The 24,123-nt window shown below is 42.9% G+C and overlaps 1 protein-coding gene across 6 annotated transcripts in view; it reads right to left on the reverse strand.

Annotated features, from left to right (window-relative positions):
* daam2 (dishevelled associated activator of morphogenesis 2) overlaps window positions 1–24,123 on the reverse strand; it is a 391,719-nt gene that overhangs the window by 89,653 nt on the left and 277,943 nt on the right. For 5 of the 6 annotated variants that reach the window (XM_068027781.1, XM_068027780.1, XM_068027782.1 and 2 more), the window contains 4 exons: window positions 23,524–23,823; window positions 5,664–5,771; window positions 2,666–2,772; window positions 1,176–1,260 (listed from right to left, as the gene is read on the reverse strand). In XM_068027781.1, coding sequence (XP_067883882.1) covers window positions 1,176–1,260; window positions 2,666–2,772; window positions 5,664–5,771; window positions 23,524–23,823 — 600 coding nt within the window. Of the gene's footprint in view, window positions 1–1,175; window positions 1,261–2,665; window positions 2,773–2,930; window positions 2,964–5,663; window positions 5,772–23,523; window positions 23,824–24,123 lie in introns of all 6 variants that reach the window. The other variant, XM_068027792.1, reaches the window with a different exon arrangement.

Raw genomic sequence — 24,123 nt, forward strand, 5'->3', positions numbered from 1 at the left:
TAATGGCTGTCCCTGTATTGAAAGTGGAGTACTGTGTACAGTTTTTCTCTCCTCACCTAAGGAAGGATAGACTTGCCTTAAAAGGGGTGCAATGAAAGTTCACTAGATTGATTTCTGGAATGAGAAGGTTGTTGTATGAGGATAGATTGAGTAAAATGGGTTTGTACTTTCTGGAGTTTAGTTTAGTTTTAGAGATACAGCACTGAAGCAGGCCCTTCGGCCCACCGAGTCTGTGCCGACCATCAACCACCCATTTATACTAATCCTACCCTAATTCCATATTTCTACCACATCCTCACCTGTCCCTGTATTCCCCTACCACCTACCTATACTAGGGGCAATTTATAATGGCCAATTAACCTATCAACCTGCAAGTCTTTGGCATGTGGGAGGAAACCGGAGCACCCGGAGGAAACCCACGCAGACACAGGGAGAACTTGCAAACTCCACACAGGCAGTACCCAGAATTGAACCTGGGCCGCTGGAGCTGTGAGGCTGCGGTGCTAACCACTGCACCACTGTGCCGCCCCAGTTAGAAGAATGAAAGGTGATCTCATTAAAACATATAAGATTCTGAGAGGCTGTTTCCCCTTGATAGAGAGTCTAGAACTAGGGAGCACAGTCTTAGGATAAGGGGTCAGCCATTTAGGACTGAGATGAGAAATGTATTGACTCAGAGGGTTGTGAATCTTTGCAGTTCTCTACCCCAGAAGGCTGTGGTTTACTACATTCAAGGCTGAGAGCAATAGATTTTTGGACTCTAAGGGAATCGACAGATGGGGATGGGGTGGGAAAGTGGAGTTGACGTCGATGATTCTCCATGGTCTTATTGAATAGTGCAGCAGGCTCGAGGAGCCAACAGCTCCTATTTCTTATGTACGTATGCAAGACTATGACAGCTGAAACCAATCCATTCCTCCTCCGACATCCCTACACTCTCCACCTGATAGCAATGAACAGATTAGCTAATTTCCCCCCCCCCCACCATTAACTTTTGGGAGCTAAGACGAATTATAGCACATATTGCCATCAGGTTGAGACCAGTTCATTCAGCATGGACCAGGAGAATGCCACTTTCCGTGATATTCAACCTTATGGTAGTGTGCACCCAAGTATGCTGCATTCTGATCCATTTTGTATAATTCACGCAGTTCCAGAAGCATTTGTGCTCTTACTTGTTCCAGCATATCCTTGGGCAAGTCCTCTTGTTCATCCATTTGTAAGATTGCGTACTTGATTTCCTCATTGGACAACTTTAACCTAACCGGGCGTAAGAAAATTTGAATGAGCAAAAGCCAATCAGTCCTTCAAATCCACTACATCCGACAGACCTTGTGGAATCTGCACTGCTGTGGACATTCCTCACTTTATTCAATCTCCAAAACAACCAAAGGATAAACTTCCAGGGGTCAGCCAAGACTCAGTTGGTATCACTCTTGCCTCCGAGTTAGAAAAGTTGTGGATTGAAACCTCACAAGACTTGAGCACAAAATCTAGGCTGGCACATCAGTGCAGTAGTAAGGAAGTACTGCATTGCTGGAGGTGCAGTCTTTTGGATGAGATGCTAAACCAAGGTCCCATGTGTCTTCTCAGCTGCATCTAAAAAATCCCATGGCACTATGCAATGTTCAATATTCGCTAATTTCAATGTAAGTGAAAGTTCTGTAACAAGTAAGTGATTCGCTCTGCCAGTTTATTTCACAAAAGATGAGGGCAAAAATTACCCACAGTCAATGTGGACATGCAAATCTTCCCGAGACCCTCATCACAACCCGAGTCCAAACGTGCCCTGACACAATGGGCTGGATTTTGTACTGGAGGCGAGGCTCCTGGTGACAGACCGAAAAGGCGGGGGGAATCCCGCCTCTGCCTTTTCGCACTCCATTCCCCGTACCCTCCGCAGTGATCCTCCGATCTTTTTAAATCAAAGTTTCAGGAAGTGGGATCCCTGTTCCTTTAAAGATGAAGAGAAAAAATTTGCAGGGCTACGAGGAAAAGGAGGGTGAGTGGGACGAGATGAGCTGCTCTTGCAGAGGGCTGGCATGGTCACGATGGGCCGAATGGCCTCCTTCTGTTCTGTAACAATTCTACGATTCTATGATCCGATACTAATCCAAAGTAGGGGCAGAGTCCCAGCTAGCTTTCATTCCTCAGCCAATGTAACCAAAAACAGACTAATTGGCCAGTTCCATCATATTTGTGGGACCCTGCTATGCACAAATTGGCTGCCATGTTTGATTGCATAACATTTATCTATGTTTCAAAAATAATTGATTTTCCGTGGAAGTTCTAAGGATGGGAAAGTTGCTCGAATAGTTCTTTCTTTCTCAATGATATCAGATGTGCACACCCTGACTGTTTATGCTCTACACCCCTGCCCAAGCATGGACAGAAACAACAAAAGAAATGAGTAATGAAAGAACAAAAGAACGTGTGTTTATAAAGCACCTTTTACAACTAATGAAGTACTTCTGAAGTGTAGTCAGTGTTACACTGAGGTCAACAGTAACTCCCCTCAACTGCTATCCTGATTGAGATCAACTGGCTCAGTGCCTTGTGGGCATCAACCTTTCTGTCTCATTACTACATTGGGTGATTCTCTAGCATACTAAACACCAAGGAGGACAACAAGTGGTTTGCTGGACACTTTTATCTTTGTACTTACTTCGACAGCAGAATGACGCAGTTCTGAGCCCTCCGTCCATCAATCACTGACAGCTCCTTCACCTTCCTCATCGTGAGGTACAGATCCTCGGTTGAGCCGAGCTCTTTCTGCATATATTGTTTCGTTCAAGGAAAAGAAAGTTAAACATAGTTCATCAGCCAAACTGTCCATAAATCATCCGATAATCATCTCAGTGAAAATTACTGGCACAGTGGATGAAGGGTAGTGATTTCTTATTGGTAAAGTGAATGGGATTCGCACTCACCTGTTCTGAGAGGTTAGTGTTAGTGAACAGGTCCTGTGCAGGAAAGGTCGCCAAGGGCCATAGAAAAATTAAACACGCCAAGGTGAGTTAGTATTCAGCAGAAAGTAACCATGCAGGCAATGTGCTGTAAAGTTATGAAGCAGTGTCTATCTGATCTTTATTATGCTATTTTGGACTGTTACTTGGTGGAATACAACATTATGCCAATTATGCACAATGCTACCAAAGTGCTACTCTTCTCCAGCCACCTCTGCCCTCTCAGGGAGATGTTCACTTTGAGCCTCAAATAAGGCCTCAGCTCTAAGTTAGTGCAGCCAAGTGTGAGGCAGCTAAATCCTTCAGTTATATCCCCATAGTGGGTTCCTGAGTTTATCATCATGCTGCCTCCTCATTCTCCTCTGACTCAGAACAAAGGAAGTCCTCCACATCCGACCACACCAACTGCTGTGGAGGCAAGTGGAAGCCAAGACCGTGAAGGCACCAAGCAGCTGACCATGCCTGCTTCCACAGTGCCAATGAAGAGATTCAAAGACGTTGTTTTATTCCAGTCCAGTTGCATTTCTCCAACTGGGTACCTCTCTTTTTTCAGTTGGCATTAATGAAAATGTAATGTGGGCAATGTGGCACTCAACCAACACACAAGCTGGTCAGCACATGCATGCAGCAAAGAGAGAACGGTGCAAGGTGTTTCACAGGCCGCACCGCGCACCCACCCCCCCCCCCCCCACCCCCACTGTCCTGTCTTGGATGGGGTTTGTGGCCAAGGAAAGGCAAAGGGCCACTTCGCCAACTCCATCCTGTGATTTCGAGAGCACAGAGCATATGTAATAGAGCTGTCGCACGGCGCAGTGCCAGCTGTTTTCAGACTGGCGTATGCACTGACACGTGTTTGAATATTATTTGCCAAGGGGCCTGTCGAACTGGACTGAAGTGATTCACTGGCCTGCAGGGCTGTGTAAATGAGGCCCCAACAACAGGTAGCCTTATATGGGGATACTCAAAAATGGTAACAAAAAAAACAGTTATTCAATGGGTCATAAAAACAGACTGCATGTATTTAATCTTTTAAAAGGTTCCCTTTTGAACATTCAAATTTTAAATGATGCAAGAAGCTTAACCCCGACACCTCCCCCATTCAAAGGAGAAAAAGACGTCTTGCCTTGACTGCCTTGTGCAATAGCTGAATGCTCACTATGCCAAAAATGGAGCAAGCAAGCCAAATGTTAGGGTTTGATAAACTATCTGCGTACATTTTACACTGGCACATAAACAATATGTAAAAATGCAACGACAGATTTAGATTAACAGGCGTCTGGTCACTTCAGCGTCGTTCAAGGACAAGCACGCTGTATTTCTTTCGTTATATATACAAAGGCACATACATATATATAAATATATGAATCAAGGAGAGAGGGAGAGAAGCAAAGAAAAATGGCTGCCTTATATGGATCTTTCTGCATGCACAGTAACTGACACCTGAAAGTGTGATGCAACCAGTCAACTCGATCTCAGATAACTGCTGTTTCACAGAACAAGGACTGCCATAACCTTATTCTTTAACTATCAGTTGCCGACAGACCCATGGAAACTCTGTCCTCCCCACGACTGACAATCACTCAGATTAGGATTAGGTTTTGCAGTGCTAAGGAAAACATAATAATACGCTACACAAATTTCAGGAATACCTTTGCAATTTTAATGTCAAATCAGAAAAACCAGGGTGGCAGAACAAGAGGACACAGGTTTAGGATAGCAGAGGGCAAATTCAGAACAGTCATTAGGGTATTTGCCATACTAAAGGGTGCTTCACTGCTCGCATGAGTAACCAGGTTGGGTGGCTGGAGCCAGAACATTGGAGCTAATAAAGAAGAAGCTTGATGCTAAAATAGGAAGGTTGTACATTTGGTATTCTGGAAAGATGCAATCAAATCGGCGAAAGGGCCCTCTTCTTCCAAACCTATCTTGTGAATCCAAGTTAAAGGACAGTCATAAGAGAAGTGCCCATCTATATTTCACAGGCTTGGGCTAGGAAAGTAAAACTCCACTTTTTTAAGGCAGGGTTTTCTAGCAACATTCATACCTATTTAGCAATTGGGTATACTGGGACCAACTTAAAGTGAATTCCCGCTCAAGAGAATTATTCAGGGGAAAAGTTTTGGCAGTAAGAAAAGTTAAACCAGGAACCCCGTGGTGAAAACGTAAAACCAACTCCTGATCACATGAGTGCCAACCTTAAGCAGTCACTTTAAGCACCTGGAATCCAGACAATTCAACCAACATGTTTGAATCAAGGGCTGTCATAGAATAATACAGCAAAGAAGGCCATTTGGTCAATTGTGTCTGTGCTAGCTCTTTGAAAGAGCTCTCCAAATAGTTCCCCTCCACCTGCAACTACTCTCCTTGAAGTATTCATTTAATTCCATTTTGAAAGTTATTATTGAATCTGCTCCCACCATTCTTTCAGGCAGTGCATTTCAGATTTTCTGCATAGAAGAATTTCTCCTCATCTCACTTCGAGTTTTTTTACCAATTACCTTAAATCTATGTCCTTTGGTTAGTAATCCTTTTGCCACTGGAAACAGTTTCTCTTTATTTGCTTTACCAAAACCCTTTGATTTGGCAAAGACCATCTATTGAATATACACTGCATTGCTTTTGATTGAAATTCCTGATACCTTCTGTGTATACATCACTCTATGTTATTGGTTCAACACAAATGGAGAGAGACGCTACCTGCTGCCTCTGATAGGCTGAGAACATCTTCTCAAAATCTTCCAGGTCGAGTGTGTTGAAGGCTCGGAGGTCGTCTATCTCATTCCAAACAGTGCCTCCAATTCTGTCCTGCAAGAGTCCAGACCACAGAAATATCGATGAGGTTGTGGTGACTATGCACGTCTGAGATCAGAGAAGCTGTTATATCAAAAGAATCATCAGTGAGACAGCACTAAACCATGCTGGGTCAGCACAATACAGCTCAGGCTTTCAAGGAGTGATGCAGTTCAGTTTCCTAATTCATTCCAATTCATTTCCAAATTTCAAATGCACTTTAGGTTTACAATTGAAATACCTGCAGTATTTTCCTTCAAACAGCATTTCCACATCAAAATGCTCTCTCCAACACATTATTTGGGTCTCAACCTGTTTATTCTAAATGTGTCCACTAAAATAGCAGTGGTCAGAATTTGACATAGGGATGGTAACTGTTCATAGCATGACATAACCAACACCAATTTCCAGTCTAGGGCATTTTGTTTTATACCACAATATCATCTAGGTGACTCCCTAGTGAAAAACGTGCATCTGTGGGCGTACAGTAAGGGTTGGATCATCATCGGCCATGATGCCCTACACAGTAGAACGGACAGTTGTAATCCAGTCACAAACGTAAAAAATGTTCACCGGAGAGAGGTCTGTGTCACAGTAATCCAGTGTGTTTTCAGTAAAAAAGGGGACAAAATTAGTAAAAAGTAAGGAACAGTCTTTCCTCACTACTTGTTAATAGCCCCGTTGACAGTGTCACGACTGGTTATTATCTCGGATCAAACCACTGTGACTACTGAAGGAAACTATACCCTCAAATCCTGATAAATGCATAGCCACACAATGCCAAGACTAATGTTATGCTTGGAGCAGGACAGCTAGACTTTGCAGACAAAAATAGCCCATTTATAAATTCCTGTCCCCGCAGCTCATTTAATCATTCATTCAGCACTTCAATCTAAACAGAAACAGAGAGTCGTTTTGGAGAAGGAGTGGGGGGGTGGGTGGAAGTAAGGTTACACACTAGGGATGTGTTCTCTAAAAGGTGGAATCTGGCAGAAGGTCTGGCTATACTAAGTGAGCCAAACAATTGGTATCTGAGATCCAGATTGCATTTCCAGTGAAATCTGTAAAAGCAAGTGGGGATTTAGTTCACTGCAGTTGTATGTAAAGGTCGTGGATGGAATATGGGAAGGCAGGACACTGGGAATCTACACAGTGGGAGTTAATGGGAAGCAAGAAAGAGGGGTTAGCATTTTTAAAAGGACATCATCATGTGGTTCAGTGGCTAGGTCTCACCTCTGAGTCAGATGTTTGTGGGTTCAAGTCCCACTCCAGGAATTTGAGCAAATGATCGAGGCTGACACTCCAATGCAGTACTGCAGTGTCAAAGATGCCATCTTTTGGATAAGATGGATGTAAAAACTCCAATGGCGCTATTTCGAAGCTGAGCAGGGAAGTTATCCCTGGTGTTTGGCCAATATTTATTCCTCAATCAATACCACTAAAACAGATTATCTAATCTCTATCATACTGCTGTTTGTGGGATCTTACTTTGTGCAAATTGTTTGCTGCGTTTCCTGTGTTACAACAGAAATATATTTCAAAAAGTACTCATTAGCTATAAAGTGCTTTGGAACATCCTGGGGTCATGAAAAGCATTATATATAAATGCAAGTTCCTTCTATGTCTCTAAGAAACAGCTCATGTATAATGAATTTCCTCGAAGTGACTATTCTTAATTATCATCGTTATGTCAGCCCATGCTACAGCTGTTTTGTGCACAAGATAGTCCTATAAACAGCAACTGGATGGAAGACAAGTGAATTTGGTTTGTCTGTGCCGATCACCCTCTGGTCTTTAACCTCCCCATTTGAATCACTGCAACAGGCAGATGGAGGGGGCGTTTCTGATTAATTCCATATCCAATAGACAACAGCTCCCACAATGCAGCATTCCATCAGTACCACGTCCCATGTTATGCGATCGAGGTCAAAGTGAGGTATGAACCCACAACTTTCTGATCCTGCGGCTAGAGCGCTACCAGTTCAGTTGAGCTAAGTCCACTTATATTCTATGCACTAGAAACATATGGAATATGTGTCCAGCTTTGGCTTAGTACATTTATCAGGGCAAGCTGAGCATAAACCTCAGGAAGAAAACTTCACAAGTAATATTCATGGCGATTCTACCAATCCCTCACCATAAGTTCAGAAAACTCGAGCGAGATGGCATACATTGTGTCCCGATGTGACAGTGTGCTAATGTCCTGATTTGGTATTGTGCAACTGTAAGTGTTCTGATCTGACAATGTGCCAATGTTATCCTGTGTCAATATGATCGTGGAATAAAAACAGAAAGTGCTGGATGTTAGGGTCTGAAGTTCTGTTAATGGATGATAAATACTTGGTAGTTCAAGATAATAGAATGAACAGGTGTTGGGTGTCAATTAGTTAATTCTATTCAAGTGTGTATATATAAAGAGCCAGCCAGCACTGGCTTGGAGTATTGTTTGGAGAGCAGAAGTAAGCTCTGTGGCAAACGATAAACAATGTCCACCAAAGCATCCTAGTCTCAGTGTCATCTTCACAAACAGGCTGGAAGTTTCTCTAACGCTGGAAATATTCAGCAGGTCTGGCAGCATCTGTGAAGAGAGAAACAGATTTAATGTTTTAGGTCGATGACCTTTCAACAGAACACGTTCTGAAAGGACATCAACCTGAAATTTTAACTGTTTCTCTCTCCACAGATGCTGCCAGACCTGCTGAGTTTTTCCAGCACTTTCTGTTTTTATTTCAGATTTACAGCATCTGCACTATTTTGCTTTTATACCAATATGATAGTGTCCCAGTATAATAGTGTCCCAGTGTGACTGTTCTCCACATAACCAGGTGGTGAAGTTTAGGATTGGAGCCTAATCTTTACATACACATAAGCTTTTATTTACAGAGACACACACATTACAAAGGTGTACCTCCAAACCCAACAACAACAGTTTCAGTCTGCTCCTATATATAGGAGCCCAAGTGAATCCCCAGTTAATGCCCACCACCTGAATACAATTAAATACTCAATTATTATACAATTAACATGACTGATCTGAAATCTGATACTAACAAAGCAGGATTTAAATGTGCCATATCTTGCAATGGCTAGGCACAGTTTTGGTCCATTAGGCAAAACAACTTTAGCAATCAGCCTGGTGGTATTGGGAGAAGGTGGCTGGCAGTTATTTCTGGTTAGGTGCTGGACAATTTCTCAGTCAAAGGCTGACGTAACATAAACCTTCAAACTATGCTCTGCGATTTCAATGTATAAACACTTAATCTGATCAATGAAGTTACTTGGTTCAAAACTTCAATAGAGTGTCCAACCTGTTCAAAGAAACTAAAGCAAAGACTCCTTTAAAACAGTAGACAAAGTAATATCATGCTAACAACCTAAGGGTTTTCATGCTCAACGTACAATGTCACTTCTAGACTTCATCGATTGTGTAATATTCAAGCTAAAAATTTAAATAAGCATTTCAAAGACTGAAGAACATGTCATGCAGACCCTCCATCTGCCAAGAATGAGGGATATTAATTTCATCATATGACAGTGATTTTTAAACTGTTGCTGGAGTGAAGAAATGACTTGTTAAAGAGACCACCAGACCTTTGACTGGAGGACATTTGCATACTAAGAGACGGTGCTTGTGGAGACAAAGGACTACTCCCTGGGCCAATTAAGCCAAATGGCATTTTGATCACCAGACATTGAAGGTGTAAGGAAGTGCATCCAGGGACTGCTAAAATGATATAATCCACAAACGCAGGAGTGGTTAAACCAGTTAGTCACATGACTGACATGCTGGCCAACTTGGAGTTGAATTGTGCCACACAGAAAGAAACATGGGGCAGTTTGCAACTGAAGCTGGAACCAGACCCACGGAAGACACGTAAACCTCAAGAGAAAAAAGACTCCTACATCGAAACAAGTTGAAGCGTGAACTGCGCCCCAATGAACAGCAGGACTTACCAGCAACCAAAGACTCCACATTGAACTCAAAGGACAGTAAATAGCTAACCGATATTGCCTCAAACTTTTCCCCTTTATTCTTTCAACTTTTTTTGTCTCTATATGCATGTGTGTTTATTGCATATGCATGCTAGCGTGGTCACGTCGCATATTCTTGGTCGTTAACCAGATTAGAGTTTAAGATTAATAAACTTCCACCTTTCTTGTTTAAATCTAAGGAAACCTGTCTGATTTCTTGGCCTCATAGTTGAAGCAGTGAACTTCAATTCACTGAGAGGGAGCTAAAAACACGGTGTTTCTAAAATTAAACCCTGTTACGGTTAAACCAGGCAAAGGTTGAGGGGGAACCCCTAGACCCCTTCTCACCTTGTCGTAACACTTCTCCCTATTAAATATTGCACAGATAAATAGGATAATAGTCCAGGTTACACACAATACCATAGCATTTTAAACACTTCTCTTGAGAATATACTTATGAAGTGATAAGTATTTAAGTGCATCAGAAGGGAAAGCGACCAATGGAATTCAATTGAATTCTCAGTTTATTTAATCTCTGGTCCCTGTAGTAGCCCACTGTATAAACAGTCAGTGTGCTGGCTACATGGGCCTCAATCCATGTTAAAGCCTCATTGTTTTCAGAGTCAGTTTATGCATTCCTGCTGTAATCTGAATTTAATTTCCCTCTTGTAACCGATGTTTCAGACACTGTGATAGACCATGACTTCTGCAGCCGGATCTCAATATAATGCAAAGCAATTTAACCTGAAAAACTGTGCACATTCAGCTGCAATACATTACAGTACAAACTGTCTCCCAGAAACTGAGATTAACTCTTTTCCCCTGTTATCTATTTCATATCCCCTCCCTGCCTTGCTAACCATGCAGCCTCCTTATCTCAAAAGGACTGTTTAAAGGTCACACAACATGGGAAAGTGGGATAAACAGTCCACGAGAGGTATCCCTTCAGGCATCAATTAATGAACTATCTGAACTTCTCGATTAGATTCCAGTCTGTAATCACTCCCGGGTATCCATTATTCTATATATAAACCATCTGAACCCCTCGAGTAGATTCCAGTCTGTAATCACTCCCGGGTATCCATTATTCTAGATATAAACCATCTGAACCCCTCGATTAGATTCCAGTCTGTAATCACTCCCGGGTATCCATTATTCTATATATAAACCATCTGAACCCCTCGATCAGATTCCAGTCTGTAATCACTCCCGGGTATCCATTATTCTATTTATAAACCATTTGAACCCCTCGATTAGATTCCTGTCTGTAATCACTCCCAGATATCCATTATTCTAGATATAAACCATCAGAACCACTCGATTAGATTCCAGTCTGTAATCACTCCCGGGTATCCATTATTCTATATATAAACCATCTGAACCACTCAATTAGATTCCTGTCTGTAATCACTCCCAGGTATCCATTATTCTATATATAAACCATCTGAACCACTCAATTAGATTCCTGTCTGTAATCACTCCCGGGTATCCGTTATTCTATATATAAACCATCTGAACCCCTCGATCAGATTCCAGTCTGTAATCACTCCCGGGTATCCATTATTTTATATATAAACCATTTGAACCCCTCGATTAGATTCCTGTCTGTAATCACTCCCGGGTATCCATTATTCTATATATAAACCATCAGAACCACTCGATTAGATTCCAGTCTGTAATCACTCCCGGGTATCCATTATTCTATATATAAACCATCTGAACCCCTCGATTAGATTCCAGTCTGTAATCACTCCCGGGTATCCATTATTCGAGATATAAACCATCTGAACCCCTCGATTAGATTCCAGTCTGTAATCACTCCCGGGTATCCATTATTCTATATATAAACCATCAGAACCACTCGATTAGATTCCAGTCTGTAATCACTCCCGGGTATCCATTATTCGAGATATAAACCATCTGAACCACTCGATTAGATTCCAGTCTGTAATCACTCCCGGGTATCCATTATTCTATATATAAACCATATGCACCCCTCGATCAGATTCCGGTCTGTAATCACTCCCGGGTATCCATTATTCTATATATAAACCATCTGAACCCCTCGATTAGATTCCAGTCTGTAATCACTCCCGGGTATCCATTATTCTATATATAAACCAATCAGAACTCCTCGATTAGATTCCTGTCTGTAATCACTCCCAGATATCCATTATTCTATCTTTAAACCATTTGAACCCCTCGATTAGATTCCAGTCTGTAATCACTCCCAGATATCCATTATTTTATATATAAACCATTTGAACTCCTCGATTAGATTCCAGTCTGTAATCACTCCCGGGTATTCAATATTCTATATATAAACCATCTGAACCACTCGATTAGATTCCAGTCTGTAATCACTCCCGGGTATCCATTATTCTATATATAAACCATTTGAACCCCTCGATTAGATTCCAGTCTGTAATCACTCCCTGGTATCCATTATTCTGTATATAAACCATCTGAACCCCTCGATCAGATTCCAGTCTGTAATCACTCCCGGGTATCCATTATTCTATATATAAACCATCTGAACCACTCGATTAGATTCCTGTCTGTAATCACTCCCGGGTATCCATTATTCTATATATAAACCATTTGAACCCCTCGATCAGATTCCAGTCTGTAATCACTCCCGGGTATCCATTATTTTATATATAAACCATTTGAACCCCTCAATTAGATTCCTGTCTGTAATCACTCCCAGATATCCATTATTCTGTATATAAACCATCTGAACCACTCGATTAGATTCCAGTCTGTAATCACTCCCGGGTATCCATTATTCTATATATAAACCATCTGAACCACTCGATTAGATTCCAGTCTGTAATCACTCCCGGGTATCCATTATTCTATATATAAACCATCTGAACCACTCGATTAGATTCCAGTCTGTAATCACTCCCGGGTATCCATTATTCTATATATAAACCATCTGAACCCCTCGATTAGATTCCTGTCTGTAATCACTCCCGGGTATCCGTTATTCTATATATAAACCATTTGAACCCCTCGATTAGAATACTGTCTGTAATCACTCCCGGGTATCCATTATTCTATATATAAACCATCTGAACGACTCGATTAGATTCCTGTCTGTAATCACTCCCGGGTATCCATTATTCTATAAATAAACCATTTGAACCCCTCGATTAGAATACTGTCTGTAATCACTCCCGGGTATCTGTTATTCTATATATAAACCATCTGAACGACTCGATTAGATTCCTGTCTGTAATCACTCCCGGGTATCCATTATTCTATAAATAAACCATTTGAACCCCTCGATTAGAATACTGTCTGTAATCACTCCCGGATATCCATTATTCTATATATAAACCATCTGAACGACTCGATTAGATTCCTGTCTGTAATCACTCCCGGGTATCCATTATTCTACAAATAAACCATTTGAACCCCTCGATTAGAATACTGTCTGTAATCACTCCCGGGTATCTGTTATTCTATATATAAACCATCTGAACCCCTCAATTAGATTCCAGTCTGGAATCACTCCCAGATATCCATTATTCTAGATATGAACCATCTGAACCCAGTGATTAAATTCCAACTCTATAATCACAGGAAATAAAAAGGGGAAAGATGTAAAAGCAACTGCCAAGTCATTATCAACAGCTTTAGACTAACACCAAAAGTCAAAATCACCCCCAATGCCTCTAATTGGGAAGCGCTGGGGTAATTCAGGCAGAGATCCTGTTTCTGATCAGCATCCAGTAACTCCAGAGTTAACTGCAGAGTGGATACTTTTCACTGCGGAGTGCCATTCATAATGTACTCGTGCCGATTGTAAATCTTTCCCTGCTCTTGTCTGGAGGATGCAAGCAAATGAATGGATGTAGTTTGTGACCACTGGCTGGACCTTTTAATGGCAAGAAAATAGTGTGTGCCAAGGGAATGAAAAATGTTGGGTTTCCTCTCATTTTAAAGTGATGGGCCCAAAAGGGATAGACTATCTATTATATTCAGGGAGCAGCCAGCAGCCTGTTGGACTGAGATCAGCTGGCTCTTGTTTCACTCAAGGCAAGGTGCAGACAGTCTTCCCAACCTTCTCTGTTGCCTGTGAGGATTCTGCCTGTGCTGGAAAAAAGATTTTTTTCTCTTCCTGTCCAACTAACAGACAACTAACGCTTTGGTTATTTGTTGCATTCTTCATTACAGTTTCTCCTTCTTCATTTGCTGTGCTTTCTTTCTGATTTAATTTCTCTTCTTGGGAAAGGAGCTGTTCCTGATTGTCAGGGTTTCAATGAGCTGGAGTGCCACCTCTCCTTCTCTATTTTTAGCCCCCATTTTCTGTTCTGGTGACCTTGTAGCGATTAGGATGTAAGTAAATCTCCCTCTACATTGCCCATCACACATTCCCAGGTCACTAACAGCTAGGGTCAAACAGATTGTTACATTGAGACTACAGCACTTAAACAGGCCATTTGGCCCAACTGGTCTGTGCTGGTTTTTATGCTTCGTGCGAGTCTCCTCTCGCCTTAATGCGTCTCACCCAATCAACATATCCTTCTATTCCTCTCTTCCTTGTGCGTTCATCTAGCTTGCCCTTCTATGCTGTTCTTTTCAATAACTCCTTGTGATAGTATGTTCCACATTCTTGCCATAGCAAAGTTCTTTCTGTAACAGCTCCAACAACACCTCATGGATTATGTACAACACAGATTAACAGTAAAGCGAATCTCCCTACGCATCACCCATTTGCAATCCCAGGTAATTTACAGAATTGATGAGATGCAGAGTAAAACTCCCTTCAGGACACCCATAATATACTCCCAGTGTGTACAGGTTCAGGGAAGATGCAGACTAGAACTCCCTCCTGAATTTCAGATGAGGCATTAAACTGAGGCTCCGTCTGCCCTCTGAGGCAGACGTAAAAGATCGAAGAAGAGCAGGGAAGTTATCCACAGTGTTCCGGCAAACATTTATCCCAGTCAGCATCAGAAAAAACAGATTACCTGGTCATTAGCTTAATGATCAGCCTCTGTTCAGAGCTCTCCCGTGGGACATGGTGCAACATTTCTATTTCCCAACCCACCTTCTGACCTCTAAAAGTGAATTGTGGGCAGTTTTGGATGGACTTTTTTCCATTGGGAAATAGATGGAGACTATTCAAGCCCATTTCATTTCGGACTCTTATTGCTGACACCAAGAAATTATAAAGGTGGGGATTTTAACTCGCAAGTGTGCTCCAGAAGGGGTGCAAATGGGTGGAAAGGCACGGAGAGGGTTGTCATGATTTTCCTTACTACACTCAGAGAGCACGCTCCTGCTCCTCCTAGCCCCACCCTGGAGGGTCTCCTTATTGTCTCCCGACAGCTGATAGCTTGCTTCAGCCTGGCGGCAGAGCTGGGGCAGCTTCCCTGCTGAGGTCCCTGGATAATAATACAATCTCGGAAATGGCGTTCTAATTCACATAAATCAGTGAGAGTCTGCACCACCGCCCTCGCACCCCACAAGAATGCATTTCCTGTGCACTATAAACCCCTGCCATAGACACTGGCAATATCTTTAACACTGGCTCCCCAAAGGCGCAGTTGGTAAAGGCCTGTTGTGTGACTGTCCCATACAGATCATAAGTGGATAAACTTTCGCAATAAAGTGGATGAATTAATCGCGCAAATAGATGTAAACGGGTATGATATAGTCGGGATTACGGAGACATGGCTGCAAGGTGGCCAGGGATGGGAAATGAACATCCAGGGATATTCAGTATTTAGGAAGGACAGACAAAAAGCAAAAGGCGGTGGAGTTGTTTTGCTGGTTAAAGAGGGAAATAAAGTGAGGAAAGATATTAGCTCTTACAATGTGGAATCTGTATGGGTAGAGCTGAGAAACACTAAGGGGTAAAAAAAACATTAGTGGGGGTTGTATATAGACCCCCAAACTGTAGTGGTGATGTTGGGAATGAAATTAAATAGGAAATTAGAGATGCATGCGATAATGGAACATCTGTAATTATGGGTGACTTTCATCTGCATATAGATTGGGCAAATCAAATTAGTCACAATACCGCAGAGGAGGAATTCTTGGGGTGTATACGGGATGGTTTCCTGGACCAATATGTTGAGGAACCAACTGGAGAACAGGCCATCCTTGACTGGGTATTGTGTAACGAGAGAGGAATAATTGACAATCTAGTGGTGCGAGACCCCTTGGGGACGAGCAACCATAATATGACAGAATTCTTCATCAAGATGGAGAGTGACTTACTTGATTCTGAGACTGGGGTCTTGAAACTTTGTAAAGGAAACTACAAAGGTATGAGGCACGAGTTGGCCATGACGGATTGAGAAATGTTACTTATGGGGATGACGGTGGATAGGCAATGGCAAACATTTAAAGAGCACATGGATGTGTGTGGAATCAGAGGAGATAGGGGAAGCGTTAAATGAATATTTTGCGTCAGTATTTACAGTAGAGAAAGAAAATGTTGTCGAGGAGAATACTGAGATTCAGGCTACTAGGCTAGATGGGATTGAGGTTCACAAGGAGGAGGTGTTAGCAATTTTGGAAAGTGTGAAAATAGATAAGTCCCCTGGGCCAGATGGGATTTATCCTAGGATTCTCTGGGAAGCTAGGGAGGAGATTGCAGAGCCTTTGTCCTTGATCTTTATGTCGTCATTGTCGACAGGAATAGTGCCGGAAGACTGGAGGATAGCAAATGTTGTCCCCTTGTTCAAGAAGGGGAGTAGAGACAGCCCTGGTAATTATAGACCTGTGAGCCTTACTTCGGTTGTGGGTAAAATGTTGGAAAAGGTTATAAGAGACAGGATTTATAATCATCTTGAAAAGACTAAGTTCATTAGAGATAGTCAGCACGGTTTTGTGACGGGTAGGTCGTGCCTCACAAACCTTATTGAGTTTTTCGAGAAGGTGACCAAACAGGTGGATGAGGGTAAAGCAGTGGATGTGGTGTATTTGGATTTCAGTAAGGCGTTTGATAAGGTTCCCCACGGTAGGCTATTGCAGAAAATACGGAAGTATGGGGTTGAAGGTGATTTAGAGCTTTGGATCAGAAATTGGCTAGCTGAAAGAAGACAGAGGGTGGTGGTTGATGGCAAATGTTCATCCTGGAGTTTAGTTACCAGTGGTGTACCGCAAGGATCTGTTTTGGGGCCACTGCTGTTTGTCATTTTTATAAATGACCTGGAAGAGGGTGTAGAAGGGTGGGTTAGTAAATTTGCGGATGACACTAAGGTCGGTGGAGTTGTGGATAGTGCCGAAGGATGTTGTAGGGTACAGAGGGACATAGATAGGCTGCAGAGCTGGGCTGAGAGATGGCAAATGGAGTTTAATGCGGAAAAGTGCGAGGTGATTCACTTTGGAAGGAGTAACAGGAATGCAGAGTACTGGGCTAATGGGAAGATTCTTGGTAGTGTAGATGAACAGAGAGATCTTGGTGTCCAGGTACATAAATCCCTGAAGGTTGCTACCCAGGTTAACAGGGCTGTTAAGAAGGCATATGGTGTGTTAGCTTTTATTAGTAGGGGGATCGAGTTTCGGAGCCACGAGGTCATGCTGCAGCTGTACAAAACTCTGGTGAGACCGCACCTGGAGTATTGCGTGCAGTTCTGGTCACCGCATTATTGGAAGGATGTGGAAGCTTTGGAAAGGGTGCAGAGGAGATTTACTAGGATGTTGCCTGGTATGGAGGAAAGGTCTTACGAGGAAAGGCTGAGGGACTTGAGGTTGTTTTCGTTGGAGAGAAGGAGGAGGAGAGGTGACTTAATAGAGACATATAAGATAATCAGAGGGTTAGATAGGGTGGATAGTGAGAGTCTTTTTCCTCGGATGGTGATGGCAAACACGAGGGGACATAGCTTTAAGTTGAGGGGAGATAGATATAGGACAGATGTCAGAGGTAGTTTCTTTACTCAGAGAGTAGTAGGGGCGTGGAACACCCTGCCTGCAGCAGTAGTAGACTCGCCAACTTTAAGGGCATTTAAGTGGTCATTGGATAGACATATGGATGAAAATGGAATAGTGTAGGTCAGATGGTTTCACAGGTCGGCGCAACATCGAGGGCCGAAGGGCCTGTACTGCGCTGTAATGTTCTCATTCTAATTCTAATTGTTTATCCCTGTCTGGCGTAAAAGTAAAACGGGAAAGGTAGCCAAAACATGGCTTGCAAGGGAAATTAGAGATAGCATTAGATGTAAGGAAGAGGCATATAAATTTGCCAGGATAAACAACAGACCTGAAGATTGGGAGCAGTTTAAAATTCAGCAAAGGAGGACCAAGGGATTGATTAAGGAGGGGAAAATAGAGTACGAGAGCAGGCTTGCGGAGAACATAAAAACTGACTGTAAAAGTCTCCATAGGTATGTGAAAAGAAAAAGATTGGTGAAGAGAAATGTAGGTCCCTTACAGTCAGAAACAGGGGAATTTATTATGGGGAATAAAGAAATGGCTGACCAACTAAATGCATACTTTGGTTCTGTCTTCACAAAGGAGGGCACAAATATCATACCAGAAATGTTGGGGAACACAGGGCTTAGTGAGAGAGAGGAACTGAAAGAAATCAGTATTAGTAGAGAAATGGTGTTGGGGAAATTGATGGGATTGAAGACCGATAAATCCCCAGGGCCTGATGTTATGCATCTCAGAGTACTTAAGGAAGTGGCCCTAGAAATAGTGGATGCATTGGTGGTCATCTTCCAAGATTCTATGGACTCTGGAACAGTTCCTACAGATCGGAGGGTAGCTAATGTAACCCCACTATTTAAAAAGGGAGGTAGAGAGAAAGCAGGGAATTATAGACCAGTCAGCCTGACGTCAGTAGTGGGGAAAATTCTCGAGTCCATTGTCAAAGATTTTATAGCAGAGCACTTAGAGAACAGTGGTAGAATCGGGCAGAGTCAGCATGGATTTACAAAAGGGAAATCATACTTGACAAAACTACGAGAATTCTTCGAGGATGTAACTAGTAAAGTTGATGAGGGGGAGCCAGTGGATGTGGTTTATTTGGACTTTCAGAAGGCTTTCAACAAAGTCCCACATAAGAGATTAGAATGTAAAATTAAAGCGCATGGGATTTGGGGTAGAGTATTGCGATGGATAGAAAATTGGTTGGCGGACAGGAAACAAAAAATAGGGATAAATGGGTCTTTTTCCGAATGGCAGGCAGTGATTAGTGGGGTGCCGCAGGGATCGGTGCTAGGACCCCAGCTATTCACAATATATATTAATGATTTAGATGAGGGAACTAAATGTAATATCTCCAAATTTGCAGATGACAGAAAACTGGGTGGGAGGGTGAGTTGTGAAGAGGATGCAGAGAGGCTTCAGGGTGTTTTGGACAAGTTGAATGACTGAGTTAATGCATGGCAGATGCAGTATAATGTGGATAAATGTGAGGTTTTCCACTTGGTAGCAAAAACATGAAGGCAGATTATTATCTGAATGGCTATAAACTGAGAGGGGAATATACAGCGAGACCTGGGTGTTCTTGTACATCAGTGGCTGAAGGTAAGCATGTAGGTGCAACAGGCGGTAAAAAAGGCAAATGGTACGTTGGCCTTCATAGTGAGAGAATTCAAGTAATGAAGCAGGGAAGTCTTGCTGCAATTATACAGGGCCTTGGTGAGGCCACACCTGGGATATTGTGTGCAGTTGTGGCCTTCTTATCTGAGGAAGGATGTTCTTGCTATAGAGGGAGTGCAGCGAAGGTTTACCAGACTGATTCCTGGGATGGAGGGGCTGACGTATGAGGAGAGATTGAGTCGGTTAGGATTTTATTCATTGGAGTTCAGAAGAGTGAGGGGAGATCTCATAGAAACCTATAAAATTCTAACAGGACTTGACAGGGTAGATGCAGGAAGGATGTTCCCGATGGTGGGGGAGTCCAGAACCAGGGGTCATAGTCTAAGGATACGGGGTAAACCTTTCAGGACTGAGATGAGGAGAAAGTTCTTCACCCAGAGAGTGGTGAGCCTGTGGAATTCGCTACCACAGATAGCAGTTGAGGCCAATACATTGTGTGTTTTCAAGAAGGAGTTAGATATAGCTCTTGGGTCTAAAGGGATCAAAGGGTATGGGGCGAAAGCCGGAACAGGCTACTGAGTTGGATGATCAGCCATGATCATAATGAATGGCGGAGCAGGCTCGAAGGGCTGCTCCTATTTTCTATGTTTCTATAAGGTCCTTAATTCAATTCTCCTTCCATGCTCAGGGTGGCAGTGGCGAGATTGCTGCAAGTGGCCTCTGTAATACTGGGCTGAGGGAGAATGGGGACGGGGCAGGGCAGGGCGGCGCTGGGAAATCTACCAGAGCTCCATTCCGATCTGCTAACTCCTTGCTGGAAGCTGGGATCAGGACGATCAGGATCTGTCCTCACAGATTTGCTCGCCTGGCCAACCTCGCTGTCTAAAGTCACATGTGAAGATTGGTCACTTGGGTAAGGCACCAGAGAACTGCAGGAGGCTCTACTATCCCACATTGGACTCAGACAATCTCGAAGGTAGGGTTCCAACTCTCAAGTCTATTATACAAGAGGTGAAATGGGTAAGGTTACAGATGCTGTTTGCAGTGTCAGGAAGGTCAGTAACCTGTGGGGGAAAATTAGATTTTTTTGTGTGTGATGGTTTGTTACGATCCAGAATATACTGCCTGAAAGAATGGTGGAAGCAGATCAATAGTAACTTCTAAAAGGGAATTGGATAAATACTTGAAGGGGGAAAATGTTCAGGTCTCTGAGGAAAGAGCAGCGGATTGGATAGCTGTCAAAAAGCTGGCACAGGCACATAACAATAGGGTACCGTAGTCACCTATCTCCAGAGTTTAAAATCACTAATCCATGCTTAGGAAGATCAGGGAATATGTTCTTTTAAAATAAATATTTAACTAATTGATCATTTCAGAGGTTCAGATCTGAATGTTGAACACTCAACTAGGAGATCCTGAGGTTAATGTAAATTAAGACTGGGGAGTGGGCCTGCTGGCTGCACCATAGATGACTGTTTGGGGGAGGACACCGTTGGGACTGTTCAAACACTCCTGTAGGCAGATAATTCACTGACCCTTTCCAGACTTACAGATGAAGGCTTGGATGAGGAACGACACAGGGCTAAGGGGAAAAGGCAGCAGAGTGGGACTAATTGGATAGCTCTTTCAAAGAGACAACACAGGCATGCCAAGTGAATCGCCTCCTTCTGTACTGTATGACACTATAATTCCATGAAATGATTCTATGAAATGATCTAGGATTGGAACAGTAGTTGGCCTTTCAGCCGCTCAAGCTGGCTCCATCATTCAATATGTACTTCATAGAAACAGGAGGAGGCCTGGCCTGGCCTGGCCTAACACCCCCACACCTCCCCCCCACCCCCCCTCCCAACCCCCAGTCTATTCTGCCATTCAATGAGGTCATGGCTGCTCTGTGACCTAACTCCATATACCTGCCTTTGCCCTTAATATCTTTGGTTAACAAAAATTTATCAATCCCAGATTTAAAATGAACAATTGATCTGGCATCAATTGCAGTTTGCGGAAGAGAGTTCCAAACTTCTACCACCTTTTGTGTGTAGAAGTATTTCCTAATTTCAACATCAACTTCATTTACCTGCCTTAGCTTGATATGCTTAGGTAACAAAAAAAAAATTGATCGATTTCAGTTTTGAAAGCTCCAACTGACCCAGTTTCTAAAGACTTTTTTGGGGAGGAGAGAATTCGACCACCCTCTGTGTGAAATAGTGCTTCCCCATTTCGTTCCTGAAAGGCCCAGCTCTAATTTTAAGGTTATGGCACCTAATTCTGGACTCCTCCCCACCTGAGGAAATAGTTTCTCTCGGATCTATCTGTTACAATCTGTTTAACATTGTAAACACCTTGATCAGATCACACCTCAATCTTTGATACTCAAGGATATACAGCCATGTTTATGCACCCTGCTCTCATAATTTAACCCTCTACAAGGTAAATGGAAAAGTCGGGGGGGGGTGGCGGGTGGGGGGGAAAGAGCTGCAATACATCATGTGAGGGAAGTAGTGCAAGCTCCCTGTTGTCCCACATATGGACAACACCCAGAAACTACTGTTCCAAAATAATTCTCTTTATTCCAGCCTATTAAAAAAAATGATAGGGGAATACTGATTAATGGAAGGGTCCTGTTTATGATGACAATTACTCTGCATTCCACGTCAACTGCCTAGCACACACAACAGCAAAAGAGTACAAGACATTGCACAACTACGTCATGTTTCATTCTATTCCCACTTTGACATTCAAAAGCATTCCTCTGATCTCCAGACTACTATTTGACTCCGATGTTCCTTCCTCATGTGATTTGCATTGTACAACGGGAAAAGCTGGAGAAAAATGGCTGGGAATCTGGCCAGACCCGACTAAGAGACTATTGCACAGTGCCAAACATGTCTCTGTCAGAGGCAATATAAAACAGCACTTCCCGAGCAACACATGGCTATGCGAACACATCTTTTTACGCTCTCCCTTGTTCGCTCCCGGCACACAGTCGCAAAAGGGTCAAGAGCAAATTATTTGCTAAGGTGCGCCACAGATGTCAGTATGCTTCTAAAGCCCCGATAAGGAAAGGTAGCACATTTCACTTCATAGATATAATGGTCCTGAGATTTTTGGATTTGCCATGAACACTTTTGAGATGTCTATCTAGATGCGAGAGGTGCTCTAGACATTGTTGTTGTTGGAGTTAAGCTGGGATCACTAAATAATGATAAGGAACAATTTCCGCATTCCCTAATTGTGGGACATTGAGACTAATTGCAAGTTGCCCACCACAGATAAGCTGGCTCAGATCAGCTCTTTTATTATAAAACCTTGGAGCATGAAAGTGTAAGGTGCGATCCCTGGTTTTCCAGTAACGTAGCTAATTTGATGCCAGCTTATCTGTGGTGGGGATTTGACCAGCAGTAGCATCAACTGGAATCATGGCCCAAAAACATGCGGGCTCTTGGGCTGAACACACTGTATTTCTCTGCCCTGTAGCACTCTCAACTATCCGTCAGAAGGTTGTGGGTTCAAGTACCACTTTGGAGAATTGAGCACAATATCCAGGCGGACACTCCAGTGCAATACTGAGGGAATACTGAGTCAGAAGTGTCGTCTTTCAACTGGGACATTAAACCGAGGTCCTGTCTGCCCTCTCAGATGGATGTAAAAGATCCCACAGTAGTGGTTGAAGAAGAGCAGGGGTGTTCCCCTGGTGTCCTGGCCAATATCTATCCCTCAACCTGTTATGGGATGACCTTAAGAAGGAACCACCTTAAGAACTCACTACCTTAAGAGCTGCACGTGAAGATCACCAGAGGAAGTGATGTCATGTCACACATGACCAGTTCGTTCTGGGTGGAGACTATCATAGTGGGATGTGTTTAGGTGTGCTCGTGCTGTTTTTTTTATATATATATATATACATATATTATATATATATATAGTTAAGTTATAATAAAGCCTATGATTTCTTTGGATATTATTTGTATACCTGTGAATCTTACAGTAGTTCACCTACCAAAGGACCAAGTAATATTACACAACCAACATCATTAAAACAGATTATTACATTGGTGTTTGTGGGACCTTGCTGTGCACAAATTGGCTGCTGCATTTCCTGCATTACAACAGCAACCACACTTCAAAAATACTTAATTGGTTGTAAAGCACTTTGGGACATCTTGAAGGCATGAATAATGCTATATAAATGCAATTCTTTCTTTTCTACTCATAATGGAAGAAAAAACTAACATGAATTAAAGGAAGCTGCTCATTTCTCAGACAAATACAAACTTTTCCTTACCTCTGCCAACTTGTGCCAATTGAAAGACTTCAGCGGGTGAGACGGCTGTGGAATGGCTTTCTTCCTCATGCTTCCCATTGTGAGGGGACATGGGGGTGGTGGCATGGCACTGTTGAAGAAGGGAGGAGCTCCAGGAGGAGGGGGCGGGCCACCGGGAGGTGGGGGCGGGGGCAGAGGAGGCAGGAATTCATACGGTAGAGGTGGGGGTGGCGGAGGCAGTTCGCCCAGCATTGGAGGAGGCAGTAGAAGGGGCCCCCCGGGCGGTGGAGGGGGAGGGGGAAAGGAAAGTCCAGCTGCATTCTGAAACAGAAAACGGAGAATGAACACCCTGAGCAAAGACAGAATAATAACAGTAAGGTTTTGTTTAAAAAAAGACTAAAGACATATCTGTTAAAGACGCACTGTCTTCAGGAGTGCTGTCTGGTAAACTTTGTTTTTTAGGAACTTGAGGTGTCTATTCAGCCCCTTGGGCCCTGCTTTAATTTTTGGAAAGGAGAAACGACAGATTTGTGCATTCCATGTGTTTATACAATGACATGGTTCAGCAGGATTTTCCACATTGGATGACCTACACATGGTTTGTCCTCTGACAACAGCATT

This window comes from Heterodontus francisci, chromosome 3 (assembly GCF_036365525.1).
Source record: "Heterodontus francisci isolate sHetFra1 chromosome 3, sHetFra1.hap1, whole genome shotgun sequence".
NCBI lineage: Eukaryota > Metazoa > Chordata > Chondrichthyes > Heterodontiformes > Heterodontidae > Heterodontus > Heterodontus francisci.